Source organism: Anomaloglossus baeobatrachus, chromosome 2 (assembly GCF_048569485.1).
Source record: "Anomaloglossus baeobatrachus isolate aAnoBae1 chromosome 2, aAnoBae1.hap1, whole genome shotgun sequence".
In the NCBI taxonomy this organism is placed as follows: Eukaryota; Metazoa; Chordata; class Amphibia; order Anura; family Aromobatidae; genus Anomaloglossus; species Anomaloglossus baeobatrachus.
The window spans coordinates 183,781,224-183,809,071 of NC_134354.1; the positions used below are offsets into that span (position 1 = coordinate 183,781,224).

Sequence of the window (27,848 nt, forward strand, 5' to 3'; positions counted from 1 at the left end):
TAGCTGATCAGCACTTGGCGGCAAGCAGGTGGGGGGAGGAGGGGGGAGAGGGAGTGGCAGATGCGATTGGGGATAGTTAGAAAAGAGCCACGAACAATACTTACAGGATGGATCAGAACAGCGGCAGATTGGGGGCGGCAGATGGGGCGGCGGCAGATGGGGGGGCAGCGGCATATAAAGGGAGCATCTGTGAATGTGAGACGGCGTCGTCTGGGATCGGGTGGGGGCGGATGGGAGAGAGCGCAGTGGATGCAGGAGCGGCAGAGGATGGGGGAAGGGGAGTGGGAGCGCACATCACGGGGGGTGACAGGTGAGCGCAGCGCACATCACGGGGGTGACAGGGGGCGGGTAGCCGATCACGGGGTGAGAGGTGGGGGGAGCGAGCAGCACATCACGGAGGTGGGGGGAGCGAGCAGCACATCACGGAGGTGGGGGGAGCGAGCAACACATCACGGAGGTGGGGGGAGCGAGCAACACATCACGGAGGTGGGGGGAGCGAGCAGCACATCACGGAGGTGGGGGGAGCGAGCAGCACATCACGGAGGTGGGGGGAGCGAGCAGCACATCACGGAGGTGGGGGGAGCGAGCAGCACATCACGGAGGTGGGGGGAGCGAGCAGCACATCACGGAGGTGGGGGGAGCGAGCAGCACATCACGGAGGTGGGGGGAGCGAGCAGCACATCACGGAGGTGGGGGGAGCGAGCAGCACATCACGGAGGTGGGGGGAGCGAGCAGCACATCACGGAGGTGGGGGGAGCGAGCAGCACATCACGGAGGTGGGGGGAGCGAGCAGCACATCACGGAGGTGGGGGGAGCGAGCAGCACATCACGGAGGTGGGGGGAGCGAGCAGCACATCACGGAGGTGGGGGGAGCGAGCAGCACATCACGGAGGTGGGGGGAGCGAGCAGCACATCACGGAGGGGAGGGGGAGCGAGCAGCACATCACGGAGGGGAGGGGGAGCGAGCAGCACATCACAGAGGGGAGGGGGCGGGCACCGATCACGAGGGGGAGGGGCCGGGCACCGATCACGAGGGGGAGGGGCCGGGCAGCAGATCAGGGGGAGCGGTGGCACTGTGGCAGATGGAGGGTGGCGTCGGCAGCGGATCGGGAGGCTTTTCGCCGGTTTCATACAGTGGAATGGCAGCGCGGCAACTTCCGGGTCCCATGCTCCGGTCACATAACAGCATGGGACCGGAACTTGTCGCCCTGCCATTGCACTGTATACACTCACTGTGCTGGCGTGCTGCAGGGAAGTGAAGCTGATGGGGGCGGTCACCGGCAACAGGTCCACTGTGATTGGAGAGATCGGTCACAAGGCCGATCTCTCCAATCAGAGCTGCTGGAGCTGGGGGAGGGTGATCCAGTGAGGTCACCCAGCTCCAGCCAATGGCCAGTGCTACAGCTGCACTGGTCAAGGTTGGATTTCAATGTTTCAGTCACTTTAAATGGCTGGAACATTACAGTGGCTGTGATTGGCTGACGAACGCCGCTCAACCAATCACAGCCTCCGTAGGTCCGTGGAGGAGGCACCACCCCTCCTGAGGTCAGGAACAGGTCCCCTCCTCCCCGAATCTGCGGTTTGTGTTAGCCGATTGCAGTCACCGGAGGCTCCGGTGCCGCGATTCCGCCATGATGGAAATATTCGTCCTTGGTCGTTAAGGCCCAGGACACCATGACGGATCTTTCCGTTCATGGTCGTGAAGGGGTTAATGAAGTCTATGAAAACTAATCAGTTAATTAGCCATCAGTGTTTCTTTCATTTTGTAAAGTATCCATACTTTGCTTACTGGTTCAGTTGTAAATGGAAGAAAAACGGATTGCTATTTAAAAGGGAACCAATCACCAGGATTTTCACATATAACCGAAAGCCAGTGCTATTCTGGCACTATCAGGCTGATTCTATACATACCTTTAGTGGTCAGCTCGGATGTTTGTGCTTTGAAATCCAAGAAAGTAAAGTTTATTAAATCATCAGCTTCTTGAGTGACAGCAGCTGAGGGTCAGATAATATCTGGGGGGTTGGGTTATTCATAGTTATCCCCTCCCCCTGTTAGAATTAGCATAAGTATACTATTGATTTAACTTTTTTCTTCCAGGAACTGTGGGGAGATCATACCCATGTGACCAGAAGGGGCGTGGCCTCAGCCAATAGAAACTGTTGCTTCCTGGTATCAGCTTTGTTGGCTGAGGTCCCTCCCCTTTTAGTCACATGGGTATGACCTCAGCACAGGTCTTGCAAGTAAAAATTTAAATCGATGGTATAATACTTATGCTAATTCTAACAGGGGGAGGGGATAACTCTGAATACCCCCCCAGCTATTATCTGATCCTCAGCTGCTGTCACTCAAGAAGCTGATGATTTTATAAACTTTACTTTCTTGGATTTCAAAACCTAAAAATCCGAACTGACCACTAAAGGCATATAGAAAATTAGCCTCATAGTGCGAGGCTTAGGTTATACATAAAAATCCTGGTGATTGGTTCCCTTTAATGGATGCGTTTAACATAGACTTCATTACTAGATTTTTTTAAACTGCTAATTTTTTTTTTCTTTTACTTCAAAACATCTCAAAATCAGGTTTCATCACAATCAAAGCTCGTTTCACAATTGAACAGCAAATGGTTTTATTAAATTCAGCCAATTGTCATATAAAGCCGAATGAGTCATGATACACCACATCTGTTATACAAGATGCGCTATAAAAAGCAAAACAGATACTGAGCATAGTGCGTTTCTAGATTGTCACCAACCTCCTTTTAAAACTTAAGGCTGCTTTCACACATCCGGTTTTTGCAGTGCGGCTCAATCCGGCTCAAAAACCTATGCAACGTATGTGGCGAAAAAAACGGATGCGTTGCATAAGTTTTTCCATGCAGGCCCGTCCGTTTTTTGACGGATGCGGCTAGATACTGGGCATGCGCAGTGCAAAAAAAGTATCCGGTGGCCGGATGTGGTTTTTGCCGCAGGATGCCGCATGTGGCGTCCAGATCCGGCGCGATGCGTTTTTTTGGTGTCCAAGACCAGAGTCCAAGATCTACTGCTCTCTATGCCAAGTATTGCTGCATCTGCTCTATATCAAAGATGGCATCTTCTTCATTTTGAGTTTTCCAGACCCTATGCCAAGTACTGGCTACCTCCTCTCTGAAAGGTTGAAAGATGGAATCTGCTCCCGGTGCTTTTGACACCCATTTTGTTAAGTGCCTGCCAACCCCTCGATTTCAGACATGGCACCAGCGTCTTGTGTTGGCGCTGCCCCCTCTACTTAGCACTTTCTGCGTCAGCTCAGTTCCAAGATGGCACCAGCTCCCTTTTGCTTGCTCTGGACCTTTGTTTGTACTGGCTGCATTTCACAGCCAGCAGTATAGTACAATGGGTGGTGCCAGCAAGGTGACCGGTGCCATCTTGGATTTTGAGCTTCGGCACACATCTCTACATTGCTCTTTAAAGAGAGCCTATCTACGAATAACAGAGCCATATTGACACCATCTTAATGATAAAAATGATACCAGAGTTTAAGAAATCCGATTTGTGTATTTTCTTGAATCTGTGGTTGAAGTTTTCTTCTATTCATATCTTCCTGCATTGGAGCAGGTCAGTGGGGTGGGACACGTGCAAGGGTCTTCAGCTCTGTTCCAGCCCCTTCGCTGCCTCCGGGTGTCTTTTCATCATTCTTAAATTTCCCACTGGTGCTGTCCTAGCATCAGACAGAGCTTGTGCAGATTGATCACTTGGCAGTCTTCAGGAAAATGGCTGCGGCTGTTGCGCATGAGTAAATTGCTCACTGCCGCTAGCAACATTTTTCTCAAGTCCACCATGAGATCAATCTGCGCAAGTGCCACCCATTCCTGGGAAAATTTAAATCCTTGGTGTGTCTTGACCTTGCGGGCCACACAATTGTGGCGGGCCGGATTTGGCCCCCGTGCCTCAAGTTCGGCATCCCTGGTTTATGGGATCTCACTCCATGTTGAGATCGCACAACTTGGATGTTCGGACCCAAATTTTACGAAAACGTCAGGTGATTAAGACTATTAATCACCTGTCAGTGGCTGCCCACCGTTCTCTTACATAAAAAGACCCAAACACAGACAAGCAATAGGTACTCTAAACACCCACAGCACATTTGCTAAAAAAAGAGCAGCCTAATTCTTGAGAAGTTACACCTAAAGCTTAAAAGCTGAATAGAGAATTCCAGCACCGTCTCTTTACCTGGAATATGAAGCAAAACCTTTACAAGCCATATAGGAAATGTTTTCACGTACAGAAAATTAACAGCATAGCTAGAAGATATATAACTGGCTACAACAAAGAATACGTCTACGCCAATGATTATGGAAAAAAAAAAGTCTTCACTGCACGCTATAGCAGAAAATGTAAGTCTTCTTCATAAAAGGGGTTAAAGAGAAAAATCACCATCTGACAAACAAGGAAAAGGTTCTGATGTGTGCACAGATGGCTAGCTGGCATATCAATGTGTTGGTATTCAGTAAGCACATTTGTGTGGGTGATTAGAAATTCAATATTTTCTAGGAATATCAGACAGAATAATGAAGCGGACGTTTACCATAAACACCTAATTTTGATGAGGCTTATTACCATTACATTTGGAGAACTGTATGTCTGTAGTCAGCATTAATAACCAAGACCAAGGCCTTTCTTGCAGAGCGCTTTATCAGCCTTGTCAGACATATGGCACTCCGCAGACTCAACTCATACAGAGTCTTCTGTGTAGACAAAGTTTGTCTCAATGAGAGTCTCAGAAATCCACAGCGATACAGCTTAAAGGGAACCTGTCAGGTGCCATATGCACCCAGACCTATGAGCAGTTCTGGGGGCATACTGCTAATCCCTGCCTAACCGTCCCAGCATATACTAGCATACGTTTTCTAAAGATCTCTTTAATGTATTTCTAAAGATCCTTTATGATATGCTAATGAGCGCAGGGTCAGGGAGTTAGTTCCTGCTCTAATTCCACTCTCTTAACATGTTCGCATACCCCTGTGGGCGTGCTAACATGCTATTTAATGCCCATTGCCAGCATCATTAGCGGTGACGAGTGTACCTGTGTCCGTTGTCACCACTTCAGAATGCCAGGCTTAGAAAAACTGTGCATAAATCAGAATTCCCCAGCACTTCTGGTCATTCACAATATGAAGCCGGGTGTATGCGTCCGGGCTTCAGACAGGTCCATTGTGCATCACCAGAAGTACCGGGGAATTCTGATCATGCGCAATTACCCTAAGCCTGGCATTCTGACAACGGACACAAGTATGCTCATCAACGCTGATGATGCTGGGTAATGGGCATTGAATAGCATGTTATAGCATACCCCTGTGGGCGTGCCAACATGTTAAGAGGGTGCAATGAGAGCAGGAACTAACGCCCTTGCAACTAGTCCCTGTGCTCATTAGCATATGATAAAGAAACTTTAGTAATATTTTTCTAAAGATCTGTTTATGTATGCTACCTAGATGCAGGGATAGTCGGGCAGGGATTAGAAATATGCACCCAGAATTGCTCATGATTTTGGGTGCATGTTGCACCTGACAGGTTCCCGTGAGGTAGACCAGAAGCCGTAAAATTCAGGTCAGAGTGCAGATAGCGTGGATGAACTAGGCAACGGAAGAAAGCCCAATACTTCAGGAATAAGACATTGGGAAAATGACCAGCGCTGCAACAGATCTGATCTAGCAGTTGATCCAGGAGATTTAAGGGCTACTTTCTAATTTTCCTTTTAGACCCTGATAAACTCGTGTTAGGAATAAACATGGCGAGTTCACATGTGCTATATAGAGGATAGCGCTCCCCTTGCTCTAGGGTCCATCTGTGTAACACAAGCATCAGCACCTTTCTGGATGGAATGTTACATACCTGGCAACCGCTTCACTGTACACAAAACCAGCATCCGCTCGCTTTACTATTTCAAAGCACAAGTCCGCTCCATCCATACTGTAAAGAGAAGAAAAACCTGTAAGTGTCTGAAGAGCGTTCCAAGGGTTAATAAGACCACTAATCTCTACATAGTGGCTCTGAAAAGGCCATTAATTACTGTAGGTTGTAAAGGAACAGTTCTCTTTATCAAGAAATAGAATAACCAACTATCACTATAATCACAATGACCTGATCTAGAGTAATACATGCAGGGACACCCATTACAAAGTGACTTTCAATTGTTATTCATGTTCCGTTTTGAAAGCAATTCATTTCACCTAAATACACAGATATAATTGAGCAGACGGCACTTTTACCGAAGCAATCAAATCCACTTATGAAGCGTGGAATGAAGAGGGATAGAGAAAAAAAAAAAAAATACAAAAGTAGCTTCAAAAAAGAAAAGGCAAAACGGCAATACACGTACACTCAGGGTGGTGGAGTATGCACACAAGAATTCAGCTCTGTAAGAAAACAGCAGCTAGAAAACACCAGACATTTCTCCGGCCTTACTGCAGATTCTAGAGACACATTTTAGAGGTTTATACAATGTGCCACAGGCTACAATTATTCTTCCAAATCTGGTGCTTCTGCAGCCACAAGGCTCGCAGCTACAGTAAGGAGTGACATTTATTCCTGCCTTTTTGGAATCCGTATCTAGATCACTTGCAGGACACAGACAGAAAAGAGCCCCTGTGCAAAAAATATATGGGCCCTTTACCCACTCAAGAGCTTACCAAAATACATAATTCCACCTGCTTTGGAGGTATAAATTGGCCCCTTCCCTCTTGGGCCCCTGTGCGGCTGCACCAACGATTAGTCTGCCCCAGATCTATATTATTATTCAAGTTTACTTAGAAAAAATGCTTCTAAGCATTAAAGGTTGTGTGGCTTTCCAATACGGAGGACTTCTTTTGGATGGATCGTAACTGGCAGATGGCCAACACCCGGCACCCCTACAAATTAGTTTCAGCTCCAGATGGAGCCAAAATTGATCCGTGCGGGTGCTGCCACCTACCAATGTGATACAGCTGACCTATCCAATAGAGGCGACAGCACCTTCAATTTATAAATGATATACATCAACGCTAAAAAGAAAAAAAAAAAAAAAAAGGACACGCTATTGTATTTGGTGCAGCGCTCAACCATCAGGACACTGATATACTTGGGTACATATGATGCGACATCTTTGGAAAGCTGGATTCTACGGATGCACAGGAAGGCGTGCGATCATTAGACAGCGCCTCTACTCTTTCCTACACCATAGATATGAGGTCCTGAAAGACAAGTTCCCTCTGCCTGCATGCATCTTTTACCTCAAAATAAGGGTAAACGACAGGCACAATGTCTACAATAAGGGCTCATTTAACGTGCGAGAAAAACGGTCCTAGTTTCAGCAGTTCTGGTCGGCATTTTTTTTAGGCAGATTTTCTCATATGAAGCCTTCTAGTATTGCAGATTTCGATTCAACACTTGGATCAATATTGGAGCTGTCATTTTGAATGGACCACTGCATATAAATGTGTTCAGTAGACCGTGCTTGCACAAATTTCGATGAAGATTGCGGCCCATGTTATAGAAGTAGTAAGGAAGTATACGGACTCGGCACAATCTCCTTAAAAATAACTTGAATCCTTTATTGAAAAATTACTGGTTAAAATCAGCCAACATACGCATTGCACCAAGTATGATACAGGAGAAACCTAACGCGTTTCGGACATAGTATTAAACATAGTATGTTTTTAATACTATGTCCGAAACGCGTTAGATTTCTCCTGTATCATACTTGGTGCAATGCGTATGTTCGCTGATTTTAACCAGTAATTTTTCAATAAAGGATTCAAGTTATTTTTAAAGAGATTGTGCCGAGTCCATATACTTCCTTACTCCTTCTGCTTCACCGGCGTGGACTGGCCGGAGGACTTCGTGCACTCAGAGGATTTTTGTGGCGTCGGATGACAGGTGAGCTGAAAACCACTTCACCCATGTTATAGAAGTAACCGCTTGGACAAAAGATTCCTCTATGATTTATTTTCCTTACCTACATAAAAAGTGATCTACGGTCTCAGGTGATCAATATTTCACACATTGATTAGCACTGTAGCTTTGGACGACATATGTTCGCCACAATTTTGGGTGCATTTTTCCCCAAGTCATCTGATTTCCTTCCATACGCCACAGACATACTGTGAACCCGAAGCACACAGTGATTATAATGCCAGTACACAGCTCTGGGAATTAACCCGGCTACATAAAAGACAATAAAATATTAAGTACCTTACAAGGCAAAGTTTGGAAAATCCTCCTAAGATGTGCAACTAAGAGCTAGTGTTGGACACCTATGGCAAAGCTATAGTGAATACACTACCCAAATCCATTGCTCTACAGTGGATTCAGCTCCCGTCTAGTCTGAATAAGGCCGGGGCCACACAGGGCACTACCGCGATCTTCACATGACACCCGCTGGCACACAAGTGGGAGCAGAGTGTCATGCAAGTGTCCCTGCGACTGAGGTCCGATCATGCGATCGGGCCTCAGCTGCGGGGTCGGGCCAGCACTCAGGAGGGGGAGGGGAGGGCCGCCTCTGAGGAGGGGGGAGGGTCGGGCCACCTCTGAGGAGGGGAGGGAGGCATTTATCTCCCTCTCTCCTCCGTAGCCGGCTATTGCGATTCTTGCCCTGCACTCTCAAGTACACCGATGTACTGCGAGTGCAGTGCGATTTTTCTCACCCCATAGACTTGAATGGGTGCGAGAGAAAACAGGAAAGCATTACAACCACAGTATGCTGCGATTGTTTTCTCGGTCGGATTAAGTCCGAGATAATAAATCGCTCATGTGTGCTGGCACATAGGCTAATATTGGTCTGAGTGGATTGCGATGTTTTATCACATTCCACTCGCAACGATTTTCATGCAATGTGTCTTAGGCCTAAGGCACAGTTGAAACCAGAAGTTTACATACACTATCTGAAAAGACACATACAGTGGGTATGGAAAGTTTTCAGACCCCTTTAAATTTTTCACTCTGTTTCATTGCAGCCATTTAGTAAATTCAAACTGGCTCTCCATCAATGTTCACCATCCAACCTGCCACAACTGGAGGGGATCTGTAAGGAAAGAATGGCAGAGGATCCCCAAATCCAGGTGTGAAAAACTTGTTGCATCATTCCCAAGAAGGCTCATGGCTGTTCTAGCTCAAAAGGGTGCTTCTACTCAATACTGAGCAAAGGGTATGAATACTTTTGGCCATGTGATATATATCAGTTTTTCTTGTTTAATAAATTTGAAAAAAATAAAATATTGTACATTTCTGTTTTTTTCTGTCAAGATGGGGTGCAGATTGTACATTGGTAAATTAAAAAAAAAAAAACAAACATTTTTCTCAAACGGCTGCAATGACACAGTGGAACATTTAAAAGGGGTCTGAATACTTCTATACCCACTGTATGCATATTTTTCTCACTATGTGACATGAAATCAGAATAAAACTTTCCCAGAATAATAAGAGCATGTTTTGAAGGCATTTTTATTACTTTCTGCAAAGTCAAAAGTTTACATACACTAACAGCACTATACCTTTAAACAATATGGGACAGCCCATATGATGATGTCATGTCTTTGGAAGCTTTGGATAGATTTATTGGTAACAACTGAGTCATCAGACACACCTGTGGAGGTATTTTAATACACACCTGAAAACACACTACTTTGTGTAGCATCATGGGAAAGTCAAAAGAAATCAGCCAAAGTCTCAGGAAGAGAATTCTGGACTTGCACAAGTCTAGTTCATAATTGGTTGTGATTTCCAGATACCATAAGATGCCTTGTTCATCTGTACAAACAATTATACGCAAGTACAAACAAGATGGGAATGTCCAGCCATCATACCGCTCAGGAAGGAGATGAGTTCTGTGTACCAGAGATAAACGTGCTTTGGTCAGACATGTGCATATCTACCCAGGAACAAAAGAAAAAGACCTTGTGAAGATGCTGGTGGAAGCTGGTAAAATTTGTCATCCACAGTGAAACGAGCACTGCATCAACATGGGCTGAAACGCCACTCTGCTAGGAAACTACCATTATTCCAAACAAACAAATCCAGATAAATGTTTGCAAATGCACACAGGAATAAAGACCATGATTTTGGAGACATGTCTGACGAAACTAAATTTGAATTGTTTAGCCATAATGACCATAGTTATGTTTGGGGGGGGGAGGGGGGAGGGAGCATTGAAGCCTAAGAACACCATCCCAACTGTGAAACATGGGGGGTGGCAGGATCATGCTGTGGGTTGGTTTTGCTAAAAGAGGGACTGTGGCACTTCAACTCCATGTGCAGATGTGTTGCACTGTGGAGGAAGTGATCAGGTTGTTGATTGTGACCTGTGGAATCTTGGTCCACTCCTCTTCAATGGCGGTGTGAAGTTGCTGAACATTAGCGGGAACTTTAACATGCTGTCATATGCTGATGCAGCGGATCCCAAACATGCTCAATGGGTGACATGCGAGTATGCTGGATATGCCGGAACTGAGATGTTTTCAGCTTGTGTACAGATCCTAGCAACATGCATTACATTGCTGCAACATGAGTTGATGGCACAACGGGCCTCAGGATTTCATCACGATATCTGTGCTAATCGTTCAGCCATACATGTAGTCTGCCATCTGCCCTGTACACTGAAATCCTGGATTCATCTGCGAAGAGAAAACTTCTCCAACGTGCCAGACACCATTGAATGTGAGTATTTTCCCACTCAAGTCGGTTACGATGACAAACTGCAGTCAGGTGGCGACCCCGATGAGGATGACGCGTATGCAGATGTGCTTGACAGTTTGTGCAGAAATTCTTTGGTTATGCAAACAGATTGTTGCAGCAGCTGTCTGGGTGGGTGGTCTCAGACGATCTTGGGAGGTGAAGATGCTGATTATGAGGTTGGGGGCTGGTGTGGTTACACGTGGTCTGTGGTTGTGATGTCGGTTGAATGTACTGTCAAATTCTCTGAAAGGAGTTTGGAGATGGCTAATGCTAGAGAAAGAACATTCAATTCACGGGCAACAGCTCTGGTGGACATTCCTGCAGTCAGCAACGGCTCACTCAAAACTTGCGACATCTGTGTGAAAAAACTGCACATTTTAGAGTGGCCTTTAATTGTGGCCAGCCTAAAAAACACCTGTACAATAATCATGCTGTGTGATCAGCATCTTGATATACCACACCTGTGAGGTGGATGGATTTCAGTAAAGAAGCGCTCACTAACAGATTTAGGGTATGTGCGCACCTAACTTTTTGTGGCATCAAAAACTCTGCGTTTCTGGCGCGTTTTTACCACAAATTGGTGCGTTTTTTGCTGCATTTTTGTTCACTGCGTTTTGTTTTTTTTATTTATCAATGAACAATGCCATTATCCCCTTAACGACCCATGACGTACTGGGTACGTCATGGATCATGTGCGGGTAATCCCCGCCCCCTGCAGGGGGCAGGCCGCGGCGATCCGCGCACATATCAGACGATTTTAACAGCTGACATGTGTACCTACTAGTCGCGGGTGGAAGTGATTCCACCCGTGACTATTAACTCCTTACATCTCGCTGCCAAAATCTGGCAGCGAGATGTATATGCACGCCACCATTATGCCGACTTACCCGCCCCCATCGTAAGTCACGTGACATGATCACGTGACTTCTGGTGGTTGCCATGGTAGCACAGGGTCATGTGATGACACCCGTACCTAACATGCGTCACTTCCTCTAAGTGCCGGAATACAGCCGGCATTGAAAGTAAAGCAGCATATCTGCAGATCTTCGCTCTGTAGCTGTCATCTGGAGATATGGCAGAGCGATCAGATTTCTGATCGCTATAGCCCCCTAGGGGAACTAGTAAAATAGAAAGAAAAAAAAAAAATAAACCTAAAAGTTCAAATCACCCCCTCTTTCACCCCATTGAAAATTAAAGGTTAAAAAAACAAACAAACAAAAAAAATAAAAAAACATTTGGTATCACCACATTCAGAAAAACCCGATCAAAATATAAAATCAATTAATCTGTTTGGTACATGGCGTAGCAGCAAAAAAATTGCAAACACCAAAATTACTTTTTTTGGCCGCCGCAAATTTTGCGCAAAATGCAATAACAGGCGATCAAAACGTAGCATCTACGCAAAAATTGTACAGTTAAAACAGTCAGCTCGAGACGCAAAAAATAAGCAGTCAGCGAGCCATAGATCCAGAAAAATGAGAACGCTATGGGTTTTGAAAAATGCCGCAAAACGTGCGCCACTTTTTTTGGACAAGCTTGTGAATTTTTTTAACCCCCTTAGATACAAGTAAACCTATTCACACCGACACATCAGTTTTACCATATAGTGAACACAGTGAATAAAATATCCCAAAAACTATTGTGTGATCACACTTTTTTCTGCACTTGGAATTTTTTTGCCGTTTTCCTGTACACTGTATAATAAAACTTATGGTTTCATTTAAAACTACAACTCGTCTTGCAAAAAACAAGCCCTCATATGGCAAGATTGATGGAAAAATAAAAGTTATGGCTCTTGGAAGAAAGAAGAAAAAAAAAAACCCCACAAAAAAACGAAAAAAAAAACGCAAAATGCCCGGGGGCTGAAGGATTAAAGATTCGTGAAAAAAAAAAAAAAAAATTGATGTCATTTCCTTCTTCAATCTGTTGTGCATTCTCCACTAGTGTATGCAGGAGAGCAGACAGCTGCAAAACTACAAGGCTCAGCATGTTCCATCCAGGACTGTATGCAGGGTTTTTTTTTCCTCAAAAACGTAAAAAAAAAAAGTTGTGGGCTTCACCATATTTTTGTATGCTAGTCAGGTACAGCAGGCAGGCACGGGCTGCCCCCAACCCCCAGCTACCTATTTGTACCCGGCTGAGAACCAAAAATATAGGGAAGCCATTATTTCATGAATTTCATGAAATAAAAAAAACAAAAAAAAAAAAAGTAGTAGTTGTTGGAGATTTTCTGCAGTGTAACTATTGTAAGGCTATGTTCACACTAGAAAAATGATTTTTCTTAAGAAATTTCTTAAGAGTGAAGGTTTAGTGCACCTGCATTAAAAAACGCACCAAAAACGCACCTGCGTTTTTGCCGCTGGTTGCTCCCTGCGTTATTGTGCCAATTATCTATGGCAAATAACGCAGTTAGCTGCAGAAAAGAAGTGGCATGCTCATTATTTTTCTTAAGAAAATCTACTGAAAGAATTTTCTTAAGAAAAAAACGCAGTGTGCGCACAGCTAATTTTTTTTGCCACAGGTTTTGCTGGGGAATGTCTGCAGAAAGGTTACAAGAATTTCTCAAGAAATTTCTGCAGCAAAAACGGACCAAAAACGCAGTGTGTGAACATAGCCTTACAGTTACAGAACGGTTCACAAGTAAGTTGCAGCCGCACGTGACTTATGATTTAGAATGGCAAGCCACAAGCAATTTACAGCTAAAAATCCAGCAAATTTGGAGTTTGTATCTTATGCGACAGCACTGCAACTGATAGACAACAACATGACAAGTGTAAGATGTGTTACCATGTAGCCCTAGACGAATACTATACTACTGCAATTTAGTAATGATGACTGTAAAGTTATTTTCTGTGATTATGAGAGTCCCTGCTAAATATAAAATGTGCATTACATAGGAGATCAAACATTCAGGTATACACAATCTGAGGTTCAGCGCTTACTATTGTACGCAGATTACAAGGACCTGGAATATCCAAATTAGGTAGGATCTCAGCGGGTGCTCTACATTACTGGATTGAAAAGATTAAGCCTGCCACCTTTTGGGCAAGGGTGAAATTGCTGCACACACAAAATTGTGTGGACAATTTCCATGTTATAGCCTGGCAAATCAATTTCTATTACAACACAAAGAAGGCGATGGAGCAAAATGAGACATGACAGGGTCACTTTGCTGTACAAAATGAGCACAAATCTTTCCCCAGATTTAGTGACTAAAATGGGTGTTAAAAGAGGAGAGATCTCAAAAGTCGGCACCATAATTAACATAAAAATACTGGGTGTAGAGGAAACCGGGCGTAGGTTAAGCTCATATAATTGTGTATTTTTTTTTCTGACATGTATTTTTTGTGCAATAAAATGCAGTTTATTAGGGTATGTGCCAGCGATTCGGAGATGCTGCGCTCTGGGCACAGCATGTTCTATCCTGCAGGGCAGAGAGTGCTCAGCGCAGGAGACCTCAGGTGCCCAAGATCAGGGTTTGGGCTGCTGCAGTCTTTTTCTCAGTTCTCCCTGTGGAGAACATTGGCGTCTCCGCAGCAATAAATTAACATGCTGCGGCTCAGGAAGCCACAATGCAGGTCAGTTTATGCTGTGGGAAAAACGAGCACAGTGTGCATGGGATTTCTTTAAAACCCATCCACTGTGCTTGTGCTGTACAATGCAGCGTTCTGGACACAGGGAAAACCTGATCGTGGGCACACAGCCTAAGGCTATGCGCACAGGCTGCATTTTTGTGGTCACCACAAAGATGCAGCCTTTGTTCACAGAAATGCATCCTGGGCAAACAAAAAACAAAAAGAAAAACAACATGCATTTCATGCATTTTGTTGAATTTTTGTCCAGTGCATTTTTGAGTTGAAATCTATGCCTGGAAGGGCTCAAAAACACTCGCAAAACACGCATGAAGAATTGACATGCTGCATGTTTATGGTCACCACAAAGACGCAGCCAAAACAAAAGACTGCATCGTGCGCACAGCAAAAATTAAATCTCAGACTTTGCTGGGGACGGAAACAAATGCAGTTTTGGTACCAAAACTGCACCTGAAAAACACGGCAAAAAACGCAGCGCATAACTCCTTACAGTTCAAGCAACATGTCTGGCAGCTTTACCAGCCTCATGCCCTCAGTGCTTATTCCCCCTTTAATGCAGCATACACTGACCTGTTGGCCATCTTTAATGCTTCAACAAGTTAAACATTTTATTGTGTATTTAGTTATTAATTTCTCCTTTCCACTGTGGAGATATTAACTTGTAAAATATAGGTAATTTATCTTGTAGCTAAACTGGGAGTTACAAGAAATGTGTCCTTGTATGAACTTTTCTCTGCAGGAGTTTGAGAAATAAAAAGCAGGGACCATTACATGGAAGAGAAAGAAAAAAAAAACAAAAAAAATAAAAATAAAAACACCCCCTCAACCCACTGATCTCTGCAGCTACATGATGGATCAAATTGTTTAAAGGGGTTGTCTGGGGTTTCAGGAAAATCCATGTTTGGACCTTGGCTACACAGTCGCGACCGCTTGTAGTTTACTCCCTGTCAGCATTCTGCACTGTTACGTAGATACAAAGCCTGGGCACGTGACCGGCTCTCCTAACCCTGGAGAAGCTGTTCACACCCCGACTAGAGTTTTCCTCTCTGGAGTCTGGTTGTAATTTCAAAATGGGGGTTACACCCCGACGCTAACAGGCATGCCTTCCTCCATCTGTGTGACTGCTGATTGGACTGAGCTGACCAATCAGCTGTAAGGGCCAAACCTAAAATTAAACAATCACACTAAATGCTTCCTTCGACAAAAAGGTTTATTGCATCCCCAAATTTTGAATATTATAGTGGTTTTTATTTTTCTGCCAGCAGTCATGTGACGGGCTTGTTTATTGCGGGATGAGTTGGAGTTTTTATTGATACCATTTTTGGCCACAGTATTTTTTTGATTGCTTTCTATTCCACTTTTTTGCGAGGCAGAAAGAAAAAACAGCAATACATGATATAAAAAAAAAAAAAAAACAACGCTATTCACCATCTCGTAAAAGTGATAAAGACAGCTTTATTCTATGGGTCAGCACAATTACAGCAACATCACATTTAGATTGTTTTTATGTTTAGCCTCTTCTACACCAAAACAAAACTAGTTGATAGAAAAAAATAAAAAAATAAAAAAATCTTTTGACTGCTGTATTCTGAGAGCTATAGCTTTTTTTACTTTTTCCCTGACGGAGCTGTATGGCCGCTTGTTTTTTTGCAGATGATCACTTTTTAGCAGTACCAAATTCATTTATATATGAGTTTTTGATTGCTTATTATTCCACATTTTTTGTCAGCTGTATGACAAAGTGGGTTTTTTTTTCTACAGTGTTAACCCCTTCCGTGAAGTAGTTAGACAGTTTTATAGATCAGGCTGTTAGGGACGTGGCGATGACAAATATGTACTTTATTTTTATACATAAAGTATACATACTGTATTGAAATTTTTTTGCTCTATATTTTTGGAATTTTTTTGTTTGTGTTTGGATTTTATTTATTTTACTTAATTCCTATATGTAACATTACTTTTTTTTGTCCCTGATCACTGGTATAATGTATTGCAATGCATTATACTGTGAATTTTACACTGACAGAATCGCATGGATCATGCTCCTAGCAAGATCCCCGAGGCATCCCATAGCTCAGTGACCCAAAGATAGTTATGACGACCTCAGGTCACCATGGCATCAATCAGGCCCTTGCGGAATAGCGGGGGTGGGAGTGGAGGGAGAGCGATCCCTTTCTCAATCCCCTAAAAGCTGAGACCAACATACATCGCTTGCAGCACTTAGTGGGTTAGACAGCCAAGGACAAAACGAGGACAGTCCCCGGCTGTGAGAGCCGAGGTTTGGCTGTCCGAACTCCTGGTGCAATCGCATGGGACCAGCTCGTGCCTGCATGATTGCCCGGACATACTTGTACGTCTAAGGTCGGGAACTCGATAAGCTTGACAAATCAGTGCGTCCAGGGTTGTGAACTGGTTACAGTCAGATCATCGGTATATATTTAATTCCTTGGAAAAAAAAATGATCACGGAAAACTGAAGACAATCATCAAGAAGTGGCATAAATTTGTCACAACATTAACGTTACCTACAACTGTAGGCAGGGGTGGGATTCAGCCAGTTCAGTCCGGTTCGGGAGAACCGGTTGTTAAAATAGCAGCCGGTTCCCCGAACTGGCAAGAAACACCTGCGGCGATCCGGTTCCCTGTATTCATTTGTGTTAGTGTCTCTAAGACACTGACACAAATGAATCCCCGTACCTCCGCGCCGCACTTCCGGGTTTAGTGGAGCCTGTCTACTCCCTGACCCGGCATGCAGCGAAGCGCTGACGCTGCAGAGAGGTCACGGCAGCGTGGAGAGGTAGCTCCTCCTCCTGCCGTCTGTCAGCGTGCAGAGAGCCGCGGAGGACCGAAGACAGAAGAAGCTGCCGGTGCTTGGAGCAGGTAAGCGCTCAGTGGGCTGAAGATGCAGGGAACCAGGGAGAGTGGCCACATAACATGGGATTTATATGGGGAAAGGAAGCCACATAGGATGGGAGCTATATGGGAAAAGTAGCCATATGGGACAGGATCTGCAGGGGAAAAGGAGCACATGGGATGAGATCTGCAGGGGAAAGAGGCCATAATGGGATGGGATGTGCAGGGGGAAAGAGGCCATAATGGGATGAGATGTGCAGGGGGAAAGAGGCCATAATGGGATGAGATCTGCAGGGGAAAGAGGCCATAATGGGATGGGATCTGTAGGAGGCAAGAGGCCATAATGGGATGGGATGTGCAGGGGGAAAGAGGCCATAATGGGATGGGATGTGCAGGGGGAAAGAGGCCATAATGGGATGGGATGTGCAGAGGAAAGAGGCCATGATGGTATGGGATCTGCAGGGGGAAAGGCCATAATGGGATGGGATCTGTAGGAGGAAAGAGGCCATAATGGGATGGGATCTGTAGGAGGAAAGAGGCCATAATGGGATGAGATCTGTAGGAGGAAAGAGGCCATAATGGGATGGGATCTGTAGGAGGAAAGAGGCCATAATGGAATGGGATCTGAAGGGGGCAAGAAACCACATGGGATGGGATCTGTAGGGGAAAAGGAGCACATGAGATGGGATGAGATCTGTATGGGGAAGGTCGTCCGTTCCAATTTTAGCAGGGCTCCTTTAGTAATAATTTTTAAAAACTGTAGAAAAACCATTTAATACAATACGACTGACAGTGACTGGAACAACTGGTACAGGACAGGAGAGTGACGGTCTGGGAGGGGGAAGGAGATTTTACTTTAAATTACTTGTATTTTTTGGTTGAGGAAAGTGTGTGAAAATGGGTGTGGCTAACAAAATGAGTGTGGTTACAGAATGGGTGTGGTTTTTAAATAGGCGGGGTTTACAGATAACCTGTTAAATTTATATCCCAGCCCTGACTGTAGGTCACTCAAAACTTGAGGAAAAGACAAGAAAAATTGGTACAGGAGGTTGCCTAGAGAAATATAAAAGCTGCAGCATTTTCTGGCAAGTACTGCATGTGACAACAATCAGTTTAACTTTTCATATGTCTGGCCCGTGGGGTAGGGTGGCTTTTTAGGTTTTGCCAAAAACTACATCAAATCGGCCAGAAGCATGTGAGGGGGGAAAAAAAAAAAAAATTCGGGAGCGCGCTCACATGAGCCTATAAATTGGACGAGTGCCATCTGATATTTATTGGATAGCACTTGGATTAATGTTATTCAATGAGGCACTGCTGGCCAATTTTTTTCAGTGACAGTGTGAAAAAAACACAAAATTGCAGCATGCAGGAATTTCACTCCAAAATTGGACAGGTGGGATTAAAAAACCCCCCAAAAAACACATTTAGGCTGCTTTCACACATCCGTTTTTGCTCTCAGGCACATTCCGGTTTGTGCCTGATGCAACGAATCCATCACAGATTGTGTAAAAACTGATGCAATGGATCCAGCAAAACACTGCTAGAGAGATAGAGAGAAAGAGCGCCCCCATTACCACCGCACACATCCCGGCACTACAGCCCCCATAATCACCGCACACATCCTGGCACTACCGTCCCCCATCATCACCGCACACACCCCGACACTACCGCACACATCCCGACACTACAGCCCCCCATCATCACCGCACAGCTCCTGGGGCTACCGCCCCCCCCTCATCACCGCACACAACCCGGCGCTACCGCCCCCACATCATCACCGCACACCTCCCGGGGCATGAACCGCCGCCCCTCCCCCCCATCATCGCACACCTCCCGGGGCTACCGCCCCCCCATCATCACCACACACCTTCCGGCGCTGTTGCCCCCCCATCACCACCACACATCCCGGCGCTACCGCCCCCCATCATCACCGCACACCTGCTGGCGCTACCGTCCCCCATCACCACCGCACACATCCCGGCACTACCGCCCCCCAATCATCACCGCACACCTCCTGGCACTACCGCCCCCAATCACCACCGCACACCTCCCGGGGCATGAACCGCCGCCCCTCCCCCCACCCCCCATCATCATCGCACACCTCCCGGGGCTACCGGCTCCCCCCCCGCCCCCATCATCACCGCATACCTCCCGGCGCTACCGCCCCCCATCACCACCACACACCTCCCGGCGCTGCCGCCCCCCCATCATCACCACACACCTCCCGGCGCTACCGTTCCCCATCCCCACCGCACACATCCTGGCACTACCACCCCCCAATCATCACCGCACACCTCCTGGCACTACCGCCCCCAATCACCACCGCACACCTCCCGGCGCTGCCGCCCCCACATCATCACCGCACACCTCCCGGGGCATGAACCGCCGCCCCCCCCATCATCGCACACCTCCCGGCGCTACCGCCCCCCGTCATCACCACACACCTCCTGGCGCTACCGCCCCCCAATCATGACCGCACACCTGCTGGCGCTACCGCCCCCAATCACCACCGCACACCTGCTGGCGCTACCGCCCCCAATCACCACCGCACACACCCCGGCACTAACACACACACACACACACACACACCCCTACCTGAGTGACGTCACCGCTGATCATGCGGCTCACTTCAGTTGCTGCGTAGAGCTGACAGAGCGACAGTGTTCTACGGCCGCTCCTGTCAGCTTCATGTAGCAGAGCTGAAACAGTTGGGGGACCTAGTGTGGATTACGTCGGACCTGGAGGGGTACTTAGGGGGTTAATAAAGTGGTGAAAGGATGTTTTTTTTTGTCTTTTATTTCAAATAAAGTAAATCAACACAATCACAGAAAAATCCTTTAACTTACAGGTTAATCATGGAAGGCGTCTCAGACGCCTGCTGTGATTAACCTAGGACTTAGTGGCAGCTATGGGCTGCCATTAACTCCTAATTACCCCGATTGCCACTGCACCAGGGCAATTCGGGATGAGCCGGGTAGAGTCCTGGGACTGTCACATCTAATGGATGCGGCAATTCCGGGCGGCTGCTGGCTTATTTTTAGGCTGGGGGGCTCCCCATAACGTGTAGCTCCCCATCCTGAGAATACCAGCCATCAGCCGTGTGGCTTTAACTTGGCTAGTATCAAAATTGGGAGGGGGAACCGCACGCCAGTTTTTTTTAATTTATTTATTTATTTATTTTACTGGAAGATATAGACACGCCCACCGGCGGCTGTGATTGGTTGCAGTGAGACAGCTGTCACTCAGTGTGGGGGCGTGTGACTGCAATCAATCATAGGCGCCGGTGGGCGGGGGAAGCAGGCAATACGAGATGGAATAATGAGCGGCCGGCATTTTCAAAAGCTGGAGAAGCCGCTAGAGCAGTGTGACAGCCGTGCAGCTCTGTGCCGGTGATCGGTGAGTAAGAAGAAGGAGGGAGAGACTGACCGAGAAAGAGACAGACCAACCGACAGAGTGAGACCGAGACACCGAGACAGAGAGACACAGACTCTGGGCATGCCCAAAAACAAAAAAACGTATCAGTGGTTGGATTCTGTCATATGCTGGATGATCACTGATCCGGCGTCTATAGCCTTTCATTGTAACTCACGCCGTACGGCGACGGATCCGGTGCCATACGGTTTTTCGCCGGAGACAAAAAATGCTGCAAGCAGCGTTCCATCCGGCCGCCGGATCAGCTATTTACGCCGGATCCATTAAAAGCCAGATGCAATGCAAGGCCATGCGGCACAATCTGGCGCCAATACAAGTCTATGCTGGAAGGAACAGATCTGGCAGCAACACACGCCGGATCAGTTCTTTCCGTTTTTTTACCGGATTGTGCTGCACGGCAAAAAAACGTATGTGTGAAAGCAGCCTTAGTCAGCCAACAATTATGCAAGTTCTCCTACTTAAAAAGATGAGAGAGGCCTGTAATTGACATCATAGGTAGACCACAACTATGAGAGACAAAATGAGGAAACAAATCCAGAAAATCAACGTGTCTGATTTAGCAAGAATTTTTTTTTTTTTTTGCAAATTATAGTGGAAAATAAGTATTTGGTCAATAACAAAAGTTCATCTCAATATTTTGTTATATATCCTTTGTTGGCAATGACAGAGGTGAAACGTTTTCTGTAAGTCTTCACAAGGTTGGCACACACTGTTGGTGGTATGTTGGCCCATTCCTCCATGCAGATCTCTAGAGCAGTGATGTTTTAGGCCTGTCGCTGGGCAACATGGGCTTTTAACTCCCTCTAAAGGTTTTCGATGGGGTTGAGAGCTGGAGACTGGCTAGGCCACTCCAGGACCTTCATATGCTTCTTACAAAGCCATTCCTTTGTTGCCCTGACGGTGTGCTTGGGATCATTATCATGCTGAAAGACCCAACCACGTTTCATCTTCAATGCCCTTGCTGATTGATAAAAGGTTTGCCATGCAAAATCTCACGATACATGGCAACATTCATTTTTTCATGTTCACTGATCAGTCGTCCAGGTCTCTTTGCAGAGAAACAGCCCCAAAGCATGATTCTGCCACCCTCATGCTTCACAGTAGGTATGGTGATATTTGGATGTAACTCAGCATTCTGTCTCCTCCAAACAAGATGAGTTGTGTATCTACCAAATAATTCTACTTTGGTTTCATCAGACCATATGACATTCTCCCAATACTCTTCTGGATAATCCAAAAGCTGTCTAGAAATCTTAAGACGGGCCCGGACATCTACTGGATTAAGCAGGGGAACACATCTGGCACTGCAGGAGTCCCGGGCAGCGTACAGTGTTACTGATGGTAGCCTTTGTTACGGTGGTCCCAACTCCATGCAGGTCATTCACTAGGTCCCCCTGTGTGGTTCTGGGATTTTTGCTCACAGTTCTTGTGGTTCATTTTGACCCCATGGGGTGAGAACTAATGGGGTGAGATCTTGCGTGGAGCCCCAGATCGAGGTAGATTATTAGTGGTCTTGTATGTCTTCCATTTTCTTATTATTGCTCCCACAGTTGATTTCATCACACCAAGCTGCTTCCCTATGGCAGATTGAGTCTTCCCAGTCTGGTGCAGAGCCACAGTTTTGTTTCTGGTGTCCTTCGACAGCTCTTTGGTCTTCATCATAGTGGAGTTTGGAGTGTGACTGTTTGAGGTTGTGGACAGGTGTCTTTTATACTGATAAGTTAAAACAGGTGACATTACTACAAGTAATGCGTGGAGGACAGAGGAGCCTCTTAAAGAAGAAGTTACAGGTGTATGAGAGCCAGAAATTTTGCATGTTTTTAGATGACTAAACTTATTTTCCATCATAATTTGTAAAAAAAAAAAAAAAAAGTTGACAAATCAGACGGTGATTTTCTGGATTTGTTTTCTCATTTTGTATCTCATAGTTGTAGTCTACCTATGATGTCAATTACAGGTCTCATCTTTTTAAGTGGGAGAACTTGCACAATTGGTGGCAGACTAAATACTTTTTTCCCCACTGTAGATAACAAGTGGGGAATGGGGTAAATCGAATCTAATGAGACCAAGGTTAAACGTTTTGGTCATTATTACAAAACTTGTATTTGGAGCAAAGATAACACTACACATCACCAAAAGAACACCATGCCCACAGTGAAGCATGATGGAGGCTTTGAGGCTATTTTTCTGGCAGCTGGAACTCAGGCTTTAGTTAAGGGGGTTGTCCACTACTTGGACAACACCTGCTCAGTCTCCATTAAAATAAAGCCCCAAGAACATGCGAGCTGACACAGCTGGAACAGCGCTGTCTTGGGAAGGAGTACAAGCTTTTTTTATTTTAATGGGGCCAAACATGGGGTATGAGAAGGGGGTTGTACAAGTAGGGGACACCCCTTTTAAAAATGGAGGAAATTTTAAAGCGGTTCAAAATATCAGTCAATTCTGAAACAAAATCTTCAGGGATCTGCTAAAAGATGAAAGAGAACACTATCGCAGGAATCTGATGGCAGCAATAGCAACCAAAAGGTTCAATAATGACCTCCTGACCTGAAAACTAAGTTGACTTGTTAGAGTGGCAGAGCAACTTTTAGACCCTACTCTTGGCATTGTCTAAGACTGACTGGTATAATGCATTGCAATGCAGTGACAAGAATTGACAACCCCTTTAACATTTTAGTCTGAAGTTACAAGTCTACAGTCACTATCTGACTGCATACTGTTAACTCTTCATATTGCAAAACACTAACAAACACACACACACACACACACACACACACACACACACACACACACACACACACACACACACACACACACACAGCTGGTGGATGTTAGATACCTTGTGCTTCATTTTAAAATAAAATAAATAATTGAGCAAGGAAGATTAAAAAAAAACCAAGCAAAAAAACAAACAAAAAACAACAAATCAGCATAAATACAGCATCTTGTAGAACTTTACACATTACTAGAAAGGGAGGAGAGAAATAAGTTGATTAAATTGCACAAACTTACAATTCGAAAACCATGTAGAGCATGCCATCTGAGCTGTACGTCTCCAGGAGCTCCACAATGTGGGGATGCTTTAGCATGTGACATATGCTGGCTTCTCGCTTCAAATCTGCAAGTACAAAAAGGAATAAATCAGATACCATGCAGACACAACCGGGGGTTACATATTCTGTCCATGGATTATGTCACACCTGCGGGGGTGTTTTGTGGGGGGGGGGGGGTGTTAATAAACTGGAGAATATTTTTTAATGAAGATCCCTGTTGCGTTATGTTTATTTCTTTTTACTTACACGATTAGTAATGGATAGGGGTTTGAGACTCCCATTACAAATCTGAGGCTTCGTAGCAGCTGTGATTTTCTGACAAAATCAAAGTGGTCATTAACCCCTTATATTACCCCAATTGCCACTGCTCCAGGGCAAACAGGATGAGCCGGGTAAGTTGCAAGATGGAGGCGTTTGTGAAGAAGCTGGACAGGAATATGACCCTGCGTTCACGATTGAGTCGAGAGGAGAAAGTTTGGTTAGAGGGAAACCGATCAGTAAAACAGTTGCAATAGTACGGACGAGACTAAATAAGACTGACAGTAAGGGTTTTTGCAGTTTCAAAAGGTGAGAATGGTTAGATTGTGGAATTTATTTTTTTTTTTTTTTTTTTTAAGAAAAAAAAAAAATGGTAGCAGCCCAAAATATTTTTTTTAGCAAAACAATTATAAAGGCCAAAGAAAAGGCAGAGAACTTAAAAACAGACACTTTTCATCGGTGTTCACATCATCGGTGAACACCAAAGAAAGACCTGTTCCAGGGATCATTTAACAAGGCAAAAATCAGAGTCCCCACCCTCAACCCCCAAAAATAATTTAACACAGGAAGAAGTATGACTGCGTCTGAGTACATAAAACATTGACAAATCCCCAGGCCAGATGGCATTCATTCATGGATATTGAGCTCTGTAATTGACAGACCGCTGTATCTCATCTTTTTAGACTCTTGTAACAGGGTTGGTACCTCAGGACTGGAGAATGGCTGACGTGGTACCGATATTTAAGAAAGGTAAGAAGGTGGATCCAGGCAAGTACCGTCCAGTAAGTCTGACAGTGGTGAGCAAGGTTCTTGAGGGCATTCTAAGAGATGACATGCAACGATGTACTAAAGAGAATAATATAATAACAGATATATTTCATGAATCCTGGTAAGTTGTGTGTACCCAACATGTTGGATTTCTGTGAGGTGGTAAGTGCAAACCTGGATATATAGTTGATGTAATTTATTTGGACTTTGAAAAGATACTTGCTACTGTGCCACATAATAGCCTTATAGTGAAGCTCCAGAAACAAGGACTAGGGGAAACCAAGCAGATGGGTAAGGAATTTACAAAGTTAAAACAGTCTCAAATTTTGAAGTTCGATCAGTAATTTCTCATTTGACCAACAAAATTTACAAAAAAAAGAAGGGACCACATTGCATTTGTGATTTGAGAGGCTTAGGTGACAAAAAGTACACAAAAGTGACGCCATTATAAAAATTGCACGCTCAAACTGCTCAAAACCACATTCAAGAACTATCAACCACTTAGTTGCTTCAAGGGAACTTAAATAGTGTCAAAGAAAAAAAATCTAAATGAAAATTGTATTTTTTCCCCATAAAAATGTTACTTTAGCTATAACATTTTGCATTTTCACAAGGGTAACAAGAGAAAAGGCACCATAACATTTGTTGTGCAATTTCTCCAGAGTACACACATACCTCATATGTGGTGTATATCTACTGTTTGGGCGCATGGCAGGGCTCGGAAGGGAAGGAGCGTATTTGAATGATAAATTAGCTGGAATCATTGTCGGACGCCATGTCACGTTTTGAGAGCCCCTGAGGCACTTAAAGGAGTTACCCCACAAGCGACCCCATTTTGGAAACTAGATACCTCAAGGAATTTATCTAGATGCTTGGTGAGCACCTTGAACCCTTAGGTGCTTCACAGAATTTTATAACGTTGAGCTGTGAAAATGGAATAAAACAAACAAAACTATCACAAAAATGTTGTTTTAACACTAAAGCTTTCATTTACACAAGGGTCACAGGGCATAATGGACCATACAATTTGTTGTAATTTCTTTTAAGTATAACAATACCCCATATGTGCAAAGTGAAGGAGTGCCATATTTGAGATCAGATTTAGTTGAAACGGTTTGCGGGTGCCATATCACATTGGCAGAGACCTTGAGGTGCCAGGACAGCAGAAAATCCCCAAAAATTACCCCATTTTACAACCTGCACCCATCAATGAAGTCATCCAGTGAGCATATTGACACCACAGGGGTGTCACAAAATGTTATACTGGTGGACAGTGAACCAAAAATAAGACTTTTTACCACAAATGTTTTAACCACAGATTTCCAATTTTCACAAAAGGAATAGGTATATAAAAGAAAAGAATGTGGCAATACCCCGCATGTAACTGTACGGTACTGTTCGGCTGCACCACAGGGCTCAGGAGGGAAGAAGCGAAATTTCATTTTTTGGAGGGCACAGATTTTCCTAGAATAGTTTGCAGATCCCCTAACTGCCAGAACAGAAAAAAATCCCATCATCAAGTGACCACATTTTGGAAATTACACCCCTCTGGGAATTTATCTATGAGTGTAGTAACGATTTAGCCTCTGGAAAACACCCACGGTCAAACACCGTGAAATTGCAAATAAATCCTTGTTGTGCCCACTAACATTGTAGTGCCCGTACATTCTGCCCAGCTCTAGCTTTTGGAAACCTGCACCCCATACATTTAAGCCGGCTCTCCTCATTACAACAATGCCAAACATGTGGATGCTAACTGTGGATTAGGTACATTGTGGGGCTCAGAAGAGGACGGCATTTGGCTTTGGGAGTGCAGATATTGCTGGATTTCTTTTGAGGGGCTGTGGGGGAGCTAAAGCGGTTTTCTAGAGTATTTGTGCTACCAGTAATGTGGAAGCACCCTAAATTTCTGGTAAATGATGATGGACCTATCTGAGAAGGAACTTGTGTTTTTGTGGGTTGAGCTGAATGCCATTTAGTGACGATTTTGGTACAGAAGATTTTGGATCAGTTCACAGCTCTAAGCTGGGCCCTTACATCTACATCTCCAGCAGAGTTACTTCAGACTCTGTTCGGCCTCTGTTCAGCAGTTTGTCTATTCAAAGGTGAACAAAAAACTGTTGACTGCACTTTTGAGCAAGCTTAAAAAGAGGCATAAAAAGATTGATACCACCAGATCACAGCCCAGACGTGATGGCAAAGTGACTCCCTCTTCTCTTCCTCAGTGAATTTTCCATTGGGAATGTTCTCTGAATCACATTTTTCAGAGATTTAGGCCTTGTGCGCACTAGGCGTTTTTGCCGCGTTTTTAGCGGCGCTTACCGCGTTTTTGTGCTGAAAACACAGTGACATTGCTTCCCCAGCAATGTCAATGGGTTTTCATAAGTGCTGTCCACACACAGCATTTTTTTGTAGCTGCGTTTTTGTGGTGACCACAAAAATGCAGCATGTCAAGTATTTCTGCGTTTTCCACTGCGTTTTTCACCCATTGAGTTCAATGAGATGTTCAACAACGCAATGAAAAACGCATATAGCCGCGTTTCTATGACTAAAAACGCAGCTATAAACGCAATGGGTGGGCAGTAAAGTGACGTGTACAGGAAGAGTTTTCCTTCTGTTGGTAAACACAGAAGCATGAATCCTCCCGGTACAGTCACCGCTGCGTCCACCTCCCGTCCTGGGCATGTATGCTCCCGTGCGGCGCCATATCTGGGTGGGAGGTGGAGGCAGCGGCGAAAACAAAAGTGAACAGTAGAAAAAAAAAAAATGTCATATATACTCACCTGTCTGCCGGTGCCATGCCCGCTCCCAGCTCCTGTCTCGGTACTGCCGCTCTGGCTGTGTGCAGTCTCCCCGGGGCAGGACCTTGCTTGCAGGACCTGGCGGTGGATCACCTGATGCAGTCACCTGACGCATCAGCTGATCGTAGTCTCGCCGGCTTTTTCGCGCCCGGCCGGCTATCAGCTGATCCTGCCGTCAGGGGACTTCATCAGCTGATTACCGGCAGCTCCTGCAGTGATCGGACGGGATCAGACTCCTGTCCAATCGATCGCTCCAGGAGCTGCCGGTAATCAGCACAGCACATAAGTGAGTATTATTATTTTTTTTCTACTGATGCATCAGCTGATTGTATAATCGGCTTTTATACAATCAGCTGCTGTGTGATGTGATTCACGTCCTTTAACCTGACACATCATCTGATCGCT

General features: G+C 45.2%; 1 protein-coding gene across 11 annotated transcripts in view; it reads right to left on the reverse strand.

The window, feature by feature from the left end:
• CASK (calcium/calmodulin dependent serine protein kinase) overlaps positions 1 to 27,848 on the reverse strand; it is a 431,912-nt gene that overhangs the window by 296,285 nt on the left and 107,779 nt on the right. For all 11 annotated transcript variants that reach the window (XM_075335532.1, XM_075335528.1, XM_075335526.1 and 8 more), the window contains exons 3-4: positions 23,576 to 23,681; positions 5,872 to 5,949 (exon numbers count right to left, since the gene is read on the reverse strand). In XM_075335532.1, coding sequence (XP_075191647.1) covers positions 5,872 to 5,949; positions 23,576 to 23,681 — 184 coding nt within the window. The remainder of the gene's footprint in view (positions 1 to 5,871; positions 5,950 to 23,575; positions 23,682 to 27,848) is intronic.